We start from the raw sequence: 12,266 nt of genomic DNA, 5'->3' as shown, positions 1-12,266 counted from the left end.
TTCCTCTCCCCTCGTGGCCGAAATGGTTGGGTGTCACATTTTTTTCCCTTTCGTTTCCACCTTTGCATCAAGGCTTTGGGTTCGAGCCTACCTTCCTACTAAAACTTTTTTTTTTCTTTTACACCTCCAAACACCCAGCCAACGCATTTAAAAAAATTTTTTTTTTTTTTAAACAGGGTGGTTTTGATCCCCCCCCCAAACACACACACACACACACACACACACACACACACACACACACACACACACACACACACACACACACACACATACACACACACACACACACACACATCTCCAAACATCCAGCCAAGCATTTTTTTAATTTATTTTTTTTAAACAGGGTTGCTTTGATTTCTTCCCCCCCCCCCACCTCCAATACACACACCTCCAAACACCCGGGCAACACTGGGTACCCCCACTAGTATATAAATAAATCTTACCTATCTGTTTAAATGTATGTTTGTATGTCTGCCTAAAACTTTCAACAGAGGCAACGGATTTTTACAAGATCAGTGTCATTTTGAAGATCGACCCTTTGGAAGACAAATATTGAAAAATTGGCCAAAACCATTAATTCCTTCTTCAACTGGGCACTTTTCTACAGGGAGGGGTAGCTTTTTTTTGCCGATATTTTCCAAAGTTATCCCTTGTTTTCAATTGTCTAGCCTTAATTTAAACCTACGTCGTTTGGGATTGGGCGCAACAGCAAACACGTCACATTTTTTTTTTTTCTCAACACACACTTTCAAACACTCAGGCAATGCCGGGCACCTAGGCTAGTACATATATATATATGGGAAAAATATGCTTATTCAATAATATTTCACCTTTTCTATATACCAATCCTTTAATTTATGAAACTTGGTGTAACTACAGAGCATATGACAAATGAATGATGATTCCAAATTTCAAGATGTCCATCTTACCGTTTATTTCTTTCAGCATGTTAAAATGTTCAATTCTTTACAGTAACTATTTCGTAGCGCAAAACCATTCATATAATTATGTCAATCTTTGAAAAATCAAAGATGGCGTAAATATCACAAAACACAATTGCAACTACTCTTCGGATTTAAAAAAAATTTAAAAAAATTTTAATTATGTAATCATGCCCATAATCTTAAACTTCTTTTCTTTTTTTTTTTTTTAAAAGCTAATGAGTCCTTATTCTTTTGACGAGTCAAGCAGAATAGATTAAGAAATCGAGATAATTACATGAATAGTTCAGGTGCTGTTAAGAATTGAACATGTTAACATGCTGAAAAAAATAAATGGTAAGATGGACAACATCTTGGAATATAGATTTTATATATATATATATATATATATATATATATATAAAATTTTGTTGAAAATTCAAAGACTCACATTTTCTTTTTATAACCTTCGTTTATTTCCTGGATTTTGTCTATTACAGATTTTTCATTAATGGGTAGGCAATTTTACGATTTATGTGTCCATAGAAATATCCTGTCCCCACCAACTATATATATATATGCTTTGTATTTTGAAAGATACTAGTCGAAAATGTAGAACAGAATTCGCTAATCAGGAGTTAAAAATCTCTGTATTTCAACAGTAGTTTACCAACTTCCCTTCGACCTTATGGAATATTGCAAAGGTGTCTCTCTATTTTTGCTTTCATTTATAATTAAAATTTTTTGGATGGAGGAGGAGTAGTGGTAGCTGCCATAAATAAAAAATGCCCCCCCCCCTCTCTCTGAAAAAAACTTTTCTTCTGCAGACAGGATTCTCCAATGCCAAACCCATAAAAAAAAAAAAAAATTATGATAACCTAAAATGAGACAGGCCAGGCTGAAAAAAAAAAAAAAATGAACAAGACGGTAGCCATCTTGGTTGGAAATTTAAGTCGTGAAGTGAGTTTATATTTGAGGTGAAATAAAAAGCATTTAAAACTACTTAAAAACACAAAAAAAAATGATGCAGGTTGATTGCAAAGTAACTTTTATTAGCTATGGTAACGTTTATTTGTTGTATATTTTTTTTTTTTTTTTTTACCATTTCTTTGAATCACTGCAGATTGTAAAACAAATCCCAAATTCTGGAGATGTCCTTGAAAATGGACATTGAAAATCTGTACAAACCCTGTAGGAATAGTTTAGATGAGTTCTCGGCCCACAATTACATGTTTATTTAAGTAGAATGTTCAGAATGATGATGCTGGTGTATGATCTGCTTAATTGCGGTATTGTGTAAGCAGTTGATGGAGGCTGGCTATATGAGCTCAGTATGCAAAAAAATATTGGATGGAACTCATGGGCTTTGCACAAGGATGATCAACCAGCCAAAGTCTGAAAACATGTGAATAAAGAAGAGATGTTGTAAAAGATATAAAAATGTTTTTTTGTCGACATGAATATGGTTTTAACTTTTTGATCATTGTTTATTTTTGACAGATTTACTTGAAAACAGTAGCTGTTGTAAACGTCAGAAAGTAATGCAGACAAGTGGTACATCGCTAACATCATCATTGACGCCATCATCTACTGCACCTCCAGCCAACAAGCAGTTATTGACCAATGGGGACATCTTCCATAACCACATTGGTGATGTTAAGGAACAGACAAGACCAACAAAAGACAAACGTTCTCCTCTTAACTCGGAGGGTGATTCTGATTATACTAATGTACGGTATGACCTCTATGCTGTCTCCGTAAGTATTGCTGCGTTTCTTTATTTTATTGTTTTGTATTGGATGCCTTCTCACATCTCTGAGAGGCTCATCAGTTTGTTATGTGTAAGTTTGAAATGGAATTTGTTAATCTCCATATAGAGGCTTTGTTTGTCGGTCCGTCTGTGAAGCTTGCATTTGTAAAACCATTTTCGGTGTTAAATGCACACATTGAAAGGACACATTTCCGTACGAAACTCCCATTAGCACTATATTCAGAGTTATGTCTTTTGAGCCATATCACAGTTCTTTCCTGAATTATACTAGCAACAATTGAGAATCGACTCTTCAATTTAGAAGTACAGAAAATACTTAAACATGCGTTGTGTGAGATTCAACATCTACATCTAGGTTTGATCTCTCTCTGGCTTGATCTTCAAGATGGATGGATGGGTATATCACCTCAACTCTGTTTTTATATTGTTTTATACGACTGATGCTGTGCTCATTTTTGCATAATTCAAATAGGATTCCTCAGACAGTTCATTTCAGCACGGCACTTTTTCTACTCATAGTATTGAGCCTGCACACAACATATAACACCACTTGGATCTTATTCTTTATTTGCCTAATTTAGAAGTTGTCGATCTCATGCGAGGACTAGATTACACTGACAAATGAATGGAATAAGACCAGATGCTGTGAACTAGTTGAACAATGTTGGTAAACTACATGGAATATTCAGCATAGTCCACTAGAAGTCAGTTGCAGAGGCTTTGCCAGACAGTCATTATGAAGAACTCTTGTGAAAATAGAGATAGTTTGTGTAACTGGAGTAAAACTACATAAAAATATTACAAATGCTTCCAAATGGATTTGGCTGGAAAGAACAAAGCCAAAGAAGAAAGTATTAAAAAAAAAAGAAAACATTGAAATGCTCGTAAAACAAGCACAGAGATGCAACACGACAGTGATATAATGAGCACTGGTGCTTTGCAGATAATGTGAGACTTATTAGGTTAAAAATTCTCTCTCCCCCCCCATCCTCTCCCCTGCAGAAAGTAAAAATCCCTCAATGGAGCCACCTATTGGCCGAGGGTGGTAATCCATGATGCCTTGGAATGGAATCCTGGTGGTTTAAGGACTTGGAGGTTATCTCCCAACACACCATGTTGGCCTTTACCTGCGTTAGATGGGAGGTCGGAGAGACCCGATCTGATCAAGCCCCATCAACTATTACTGAAATATTTAAAAAAAAAAAAAAGAAAAAAAAGCTTGGAAAAAAAAATGAATACAAAATGGTAATTTCTCTCCAAAATATAATGAAAAAAATTACAAAACACTCTAACTACAAGCAGAAGATAGGTGTTGACTAAAGGTCAGCCATCAAATATAGAATTCAAACTCAAACATGGTTGCAAATTAATCATTGATTCACTTAAGTTTTGGGTAGTAAACAAATTTAGTGACAATTGCTCAGTTTCTCATTTGATAGTGTACTGCTTGTGTAGTGCTGACCTGTCAAGGTGATTAGATTTTCCCCTTTGACAGTTTTCAATATCAGTCTCCAAGGTGGTTGAGGAGCATAACCAACGAAAAACCAAAATAAACTCCATGATAAAGCAAAATAAAATCTCAAATGAGCTGTATCTGATTTGGAAAATAAGAAAAACAGAATTTGTGATTCTACATGATACAACAGTGGAAGAAACTTCTGTCGAAACTAATCTTCCTTCCATATCACAAAAAAAAATACTACCCAATAAAATAAAACTGAAAACTGTCAAAAAAAAACAAAAGATGGAAATTTACTGATAGAAATTGAACTGAAGATTCAAAGTGAGAACATAAAAAAAAAGTGAAAACTTTCCATAACTGCAATATCGAAACTAATCCACATAAGAAAGTAAATCACAGGAAGTCATCAGAAGCAGAGAATTAGCACTTGCCATTCCTGAAGAAATTCAGAACAAATTAAACAATCAAGGAGTTATTAATCATTAAAAAAAAAAAAAAAAAAAAATTTTATAAGGAAAAATATAATGTAAATATGCTTACAAACATATACATACATTCAACATCCCCGAAATCACACAAAAAAGCAAAATTGTAATATAATATAAAACCTGTAGAAATATACATCCCAGATCCTCTGAGATGTTTTAAATGTTATACATTTGGCCATCACAGAGACATCTGCAGAGGTCACTCTATATGCGCCAAATGTGAATTAAGAGGCAAACCACGCTGAACAAGAATTTAAGGAGATCAAATGCACAAATTGTCAAGGGGATCAACCTACTTACTCTAAAATATGCATATGCTGGAAAAACAAAAAAATCTTAGGAGTACAAAAGAAATATACCAGAAAACAATAGTTGAAGGGTACATGAAAAATAACATCTATGCAAAAATATTAGGAAAAAACAACCCCGATCAGACAAATAAGTACAATGAAATTATAGAAAACCTGGAACCAATGAATGGCCAAACTTCCAAAAAAAATTTTTTTAAATACACTTCCAAAAAAATTTTTTTAAATACTACACTTCCAAAAATTAGAGAAAACAAAACCAGAAAGAAAAAAAAAAAATATTAATCTCTACCAAAACTGAAACTTCCTCACACTGAAAAAACAAACCTGCTAAAGATCAAATCTTACCAAAAACAAACAATAAATTGACAAAATCGTCAACACTGCTTTCAATCATGTCATATTTCCACAAGATGACGGTGTAAAAAAACAAATATACAAAGTTTATGCATTGAAAAACTTATCACTGAAGCCCAAATAAACCCTTCTCCAATTCAGCATAATGTCCCTTCGGAAATTCCCCCTTGGCTACTAACGCAGCCAACTGTATTAGTCGAACTAGCAAACCATTCCAAGAGCAAAGCAAACCCTACCATCTTTCAGAAAGCAATCCTTCTTATCCAACAAAAGTATCCAGAATATCTACACATTTATATGGACGAATCCAAAATAGGTGATGGTGTACAATATGCTGCTATCCAGAACAAAACCAAACCCAAAAGTACTTAACCCAACAAAGTGTTCATTTAGAGTGCACAAGCCAAACCAATCAAGATATGAAGCTGATTGGTTGGTTTTTTGTTTTACGGCATATCAACCCTTTTCGGGTTATTTAATGCCGAATCCAATAATAATAAGTATAATAATAATAAGGATGGAAAGACCGAGGAGTGAAAGCACTTACCAGACCTCAACTGGATATGTGCAGAGAGGACTGGGACTTTAGGGAGGCTTATTGCCACCAAAAAGTGAAGACCACGGGTCATGGCCAGTGAGAAATCAATGGCAAGCATCTGTTGCAATAACGCAAATTTATTTGTAATGGTTGTCGAAAGAGGTGAGGATTACTAGAAATCTGAGGAGAGTTGTTGTCATCCAGACTCTGGGGAACATCACTGGGTTTTAGCAGTGAGCAATCTCTGATGTTCTGTGTGAGAACTCTTAATTAGTGAAATAATAATAATAATGAAACGATGATTTTGATCGATTTTACGTAAAAAGGAAAGACGGAAGAAGAGAACCGACTTGTATAGAAGATTGTGTGAATGACACACACACAAAAAAAAGAAAAATTAGAAAAATACATAATATTGAACACAGAAGGGATAATCATCATCATAGGAGCACTAGGAACAATCCTGAAAAACTTTTTTTAAATAAATGGGAGATATTGGAATCGGAGGAAGGTTGAGAAGATACAACAGATAACAATAATGAATAATCCGACAGGGCCAATATGAAGCTGAGAAAAGGAAGTCAAAAAATGTATCCTCTCAGATTCCAAACCCACACTTTAATCAAAAACAAGGTCGATAGCCATTAGTCGCGTGCTCTTGTGTAATGAATGAATGCGTGAATGTAGGATTGACATGAAATTCTTAAAGATAAACTAAAATGACCGAAAAATGGGCTGAAATGACTTAAATAAATAAAAAGTAAAATGACTTTAATGAACTTAAGAATGACTTGAATGGTTAAAAAATAACTGGAATCCTTCAAAAATAACTTGAATGATCTGGAGAATGACTTGAATGGCTTTGAGACTGACTGGTTGTAAAGTGGGTGATCATGTTACATTAAATTAATACAGAAAAGTGATCCCCCACTTTATATCACAATAAGTACAGCATGTAGTAAGAACAGATACTACACTTTGATCTTGGCTAAAAGGCCAAGAAAAGCGGTATTTATTTGCTCCCCCACTGAGCAAATTAGGCACAGGGCCGATTTTTAATATGAGGAGTGAAGGGGAATGGGGACCAACTGCCTGGGGAGTAGGGGAGCTGGATAGTGACAATTGGTATGAAGGGTTTCCCCTACATTGACCAAGATCTTATATGTAAGGTTGCCCCCACATATGGTCTTTGCTTGCAGTATCTGCCGGACCAGATACTACACTTTGATCTTGATATATAATTTATTTTGTGAAAATTACAATCAAAATAATTCAATGTAAAATTAAAATAAATTAAAAGCAAAATTCAAATTTACAAAACAAATTTAGGCACAAGACCCTTTAAGATCTGAGTGGGGGAGTGTTGCAAGGTCTTTGTTACTAAAGTAAAAATGGAGTCTTTGGCGACTTTACTCTTGACTGGCAACATTTACCACAATACCTCATTCACTATGTGGGCTCTAAATTAACTAATGAAAACCCCAGCGTTTTTGCAAAAAAGAATATATTTACAATTACCTTGTGTGTGTGTGTGTGTGTGTAAATTTTTTTTTTTTCTTTGTAATTGTGTGTGTAAACTTTTTTTTTTTTTTTTTTTTTTTTTAATTAAAATGTGTGTGTGCGTGTGAAAAAAGTTCAATTCATTGGAAAATAAAGTTCTTGTTTGATCTTGGCCAAAAGACTAAGAAAAGCTTAAAAAGCTAAGAACAGCTTCTATTAACAACAGACCTTTGATCTTAACCAAAAAGGCCAAGCACAAAAGTATTATGGACAGACGGACCGACTTATAGAGTCGCTTGCACGAGACTAAAAAGTTAAGATATTAGCAAATCAGAAATGTACCTGCAATCTTCTCATCTTGTGTTTGTCTTGGAATAAATATAGTAGTCCTTTGCCTTGGCATGAAACCAAACTGCATTTCATGTATGCTGATTTAATAATAATAAAAAAATAAATAAATAATAAAAAAAAAAGTTTGGCTTTAAAATGACCTTAGAGTGGTTGTAAATATCAAACAAATATTCTTTAAATTCTCAATATTTTAGCCATTTTGTTTTACTGCATTCTGGTGGGTTCTTGATGAAATGAATTTTTCAAAATAATTTTGTAATATTTTGTTTTCCAGTGTCACACGGGAATTTTAGGTGGAGGTCACTATGTCGCCTTTGCAAAAAACCCAAATAATAATTGGTATTGTTACAATGACAGCAGTTGTAAGGTAATATAATGGATTTTCTCTTTTTTCTTTTCAAATTAATTGCTTTATATTATTAATTATTTATCTTTTTTTGACCTTCCCAAAATTGGATGTATTATTATCAACTTGGTTAATAATTCTTGGATACTTCAGCTTTCTCATTTCCATTAATAAAATGGCTATGACTTGTTTTTTAATCTATTATTCAGGCCAATCAAAATATATAAAAAACTGTAAAAAAAAAAAAAAATAATCTATTCTTAAGATCAGTCAAAATATATATTACTAGCAGAGAGACCCGATGTTGCCCGGGATTGAATGATTAATGAATATTTCACACTCCTATATTTTTATTGTTACCAAAATCTGAGAAATCACCCGGGAGGAAGCTTCACATGCCTCCATGCAGTAACTTGGTCCAAAATATTTCTACATTTATGCATACACTCTAAAGAACCTACTGTTTTTTATAAAATTATTTTATATAAATTTCTTCCCAGTTAACGAAGAAAAAAAAACAAAGAAATTTACGTGCGGGATTTGAACCTACAAACCACATGCAAAAAATAAAAACGACAAAAAAGAAAAACTTAAATTTTCAAGTCTTATAAAATTCTTTGCAATTAATGAAAAGAATAATTTACGTGCAGAGTTTGAACCTACAGGCCATGTCATGCAAAAAAAACAAAAACACACTATCAACTTATCCACAGTAGAATTTTCACGGCCCGTTGTTCTATCATTGTTACTAAGTGGCACATGAAAAAAATGGCTTTACCGATATTAGATAAATTAAAGTAAGTTTCGATTATCGGTAATTATCAGGGGTATTCTGAGACAAAACTGAACTAAGATCACTCCCAGACTTACACACTTAAGTTCTGTAAATTTTAAAGAAAAATCTGTTCAGCTGTTTCAGAGTCTACAAGGAATGAATTCGCACACACACAAAGTTGCATTTATATAATTGTAGCGATAAACTGTAAAAATAATCTATCCGTAAGGTCAATCAAAATATATAATGAACTGTAAAAATCGAATATGTCCTACCAATGACATCAACCTGAACTCAAATTATAAAGCTCTAATTTGGGAGTTTTGAGGAGTTGTGGAGCCGTTCCTTACTAACTTGCCTTGTCTCAGCCCTGCTAGATTCTATAGATGAAATAGAATCTGCTCTGTGAATAACACATTTCATCAGCAATATAACTTTCATTGTAAATGAATAACAAAATGTATAAATATTTAAAATATGTAAAACAAATATTATCATGACTGCGTTTGGCATTAAAAATGAGTTGATTATTAAATAAAAAAAAAAAACAATACTACGAAACATCTTAAACTTTATTGCTTAAAAATAAGTCTCTTCAATGAAATTTAACTAAAACTTATATAACTAGCAGGCTGCCCGGTCGTAAAATATGCATAAATATATTTTAATTCATACAGAAACTGAGACATGTGCATGCAAGTATTATTTTTTTTTTCTAAACGGTTCACTTCTTGTAAGTAAAAAACAAAACAAAAAAAACAAATACTCGAGCTGAACTCTCACACATTCTCACTTTTATAGATATACTAGCGGGGGGTACCTGGCGTTGCCCGGGTGTTTGGAGGTGTGTGATTTTGGGTAAATCAAAACGGGGGCGGGTAAAATTAAAAAAAAAAAAGTTTTGGTAGGTAAGTATGAGGATCGAACTCGAACCCTTGAGGCAAAGTTGGAAATTAAAATGTGAAAAAAACAAAACATGCAACGTTAACCATCGGGCCATCGTGAAATACTAATGGAAACCTGTTTGAATTTATTTATTTAAGTATTAAAAACAGAATTGACACGTATCTGCAATAACACTTTGTGACTTCTATTTGACCTGATTAATGAGGTCAAATGGAAGTAGGAGAGTTAACTTTTGCTGCGGGACAGCCAGCATTTGAGTTTGTTTACCTAACTTTGACTGTTTTTTTCCCCCCAAGATGTTGGGGAGGGGGAAACCAGCTCCACATTGTCCAGATTGAATAGCAATTGTTTGATATAAGGAGTAGGCCCCACATTGATCAAAGCTGATTGCTTTGCTGGGAACAGTGCCTTAGCTTTGAATTAGTTTCGCTTTTTATGCGTAAAAGCTAAACGAACACAAGACGTGCTGAAATAGCAATAATTTTGTAAAAATCAACGTAAATAAATCTAGAGGCGAGCCGCATTCTCAAATCCTAGATATTATTATCTAGGGGCTATATAAACAGTTCTAAGCGATAGTAACCCCCCTCCCCCGGGACCGTCGGCGAAAAAAAGCCTTTGCGAGACATACATAAAATGATTACACGCATTTTTCCTTATATATATATATATATATATATATATATATATATATATAGAAGATAGATTACTAACAGGCTGCCCAACGTTGTCCAGTCGTAAAATATGCATAAATATTATATTTTAATTCCTACAAAAACTGAGACATGTGCATGCGAGTATTATTATTTTTCAGCAGCTCACATTTCACTTCTTGTAAGGAAAAAAAAATATTAAAAAAAATGTCGCTTTTGTGCTGTATGGGAAACTAAAATATACCTTTTAGTCTTCTGGCTGGGATCCAAGGGTAGTATCTGTTCTGTCTAAAGATGATATAATGATATCTTGGAGTTAGCATTTGCACGGGGCATCTATACAATGGAAATATGTCACAGACTCCTATAAGCATATTGGAGATAAGCTGTAATAACCAAATATATTCTTACACTACATTAACCAGATTATACTTTTTACAGTTTTAACAAAAGGGCTACAATAATATTGTGGGGGCTCTATTAAAACTGAATGTCAACACAGAATACCAAGCAACAATATATTATCAACAAAAATCGTCCTCTTATGACGAGATTGGTTCTACGCATGCGTCAGATGACGTCATGACCTGAGTTAGTTTAAATAGTTGAAGAACTGACTGAATTTCATATGTGTTTTGTAAGCTCGTTTGGTTAGAGCGTTGGGTCATTATCTAAATGTTTTGGGTTCGAATTGTGGTGTGAGATGTCTTTTTTTTTTTTTTTTTTTTTTTTAATTTAAATATTGAACCAGTGTTATTTAAGCCATTTGTTAGTTTTTTGTTTTTTTTTACTTCGCTTATTCTTAGCTTAGTTTTCATTAACACTCCCGACCGACCACACACTCCCAAAAACACCCAGGAACCCACTGATTTTTTTAAATTTTAATATCGAAACAGGCTTATTTAAGTCATTTTTCACATTTTTTTTTTTTACGTTCGTTTTTCTTTTTTGTTTTTTCGATTTTTACATTTAACATCGTTCGTTTGCGTTACGTTAGTTTTTTTTTTTTTTTTTTGTGTTTTTTCGATGTTTTGATTACCTCCTTCCACCCACTCACCCCCGCTTTATTTTTCAGATAAGTTTTTAATGTTCGTTTTCCTGTTTTCTTTTTTTACTTCGTTTATTTTTAGGTTTTCATTAACAACCACACACACCTTCAAACACTCGGGCAACGCCAGGCCCCCCCCCCCCAACCGGCGCCAATGAAAACTTTTTAGTTCGCGTCTAAATGATAATATCTACAACTTAACAACGGGGGTTGCATGTGTATTTAATTTACCAGCTCGCCGTGTCTTCGAAAAGTAACTGGCTTGCAGCGCAAAACTAGGTCAAATATCACGGCACTTCCTCGCACCTGTATATTTCAGTTTATAAACCTTAACTGAGCACACTTATCAATTCCTTCCCTTTGTGGTCGAGATGGTTAGGTACCGGGCTTTTTTCCCCCTTTCATTTCCACCTTCGCATCAAGGCTTCGGTGTTCAATCCTACCTTCTGACCAAAACTTTTTTTTTTTTTCTTTTACACCTCCGAACACCCGGCCAACTTTTTTTCTCTTTTTTAACACACACCTCCAAACACCCGGGCAACGCCGGATACCCCCCCCCCCACCGTTAGTCTGTACATATATAAAAGCGAAAAGGTTTGTGTGCATTTTTTTTGTGTATGTCTGCCAAAGGCTTTTTTCAGGGGGGCGCTCGATGGAGTCACTCCTTAAAACTTTTTATATGCTGTCTAAATCATAATATATACAAGTTACGAATGGAGGTCGCATCTATCTTTAATTTGCCGGACTTTTACTTTTGCTATTTTCGAGATTTTTTTTCAATCGCTGCGTTTTTGTTTTGCTTTTCAGTATAAAAAAATGGAACTGAATCCGTACGAGCAGTTT

The 12,266-nt window shown here is 34.1% G+C and overlaps 1 protein-coding gene and 1 pseudogene across 1 annotated transcript in view; one reads left to right on the top strand and one right to left on the bottom strand.

The window, feature by feature from the left end:
- Positions 1-12,266, top strand: part of LOC145276906 (ubiquitin carboxyl-terminal hydrolase 32-like) — a 477,530-nt gene that overhangs the window by 462,108 nt on the left and 3,156 nt on the right. Inside the window, exons 32-33 of the mRNA XM_080128370.1 lie at positions 2,421-2,677; positions 7,970-8,062. Coding sequence (XP_079984496.1) covers positions 2,421-2,677; positions 7,970-8,062 — 350 coding nt within the window. The remainder of the gene's footprint in view (positions 1-2,420; positions 2,678-7,969; positions 8,063-12,266) is intronic.
- Positions 6,727-6,854, bottom strand: LOC145284664 (U2 spliceosomal RNA; annotated as a pseudogene).

Source organism: Euprymna scolopes, chromosome 1, assembly GCF_053919585.1.
Source record: "Euprymna scolopes isolate OS-2025 chromosome 1, ASM5391958v1, whole genome shotgun sequence".
In the NCBI taxonomy this organism is placed as follows: Eukaryota; Metazoa; Mollusca; class Cephalopoda; order Sepiida; family Sepiolidae; genus Euprymna; species Euprymna scolopes.
Note: the sequence above shows the minus strand (reverse complement) of the source record. Positions and strands in the feature narration are given on the sequence as shown.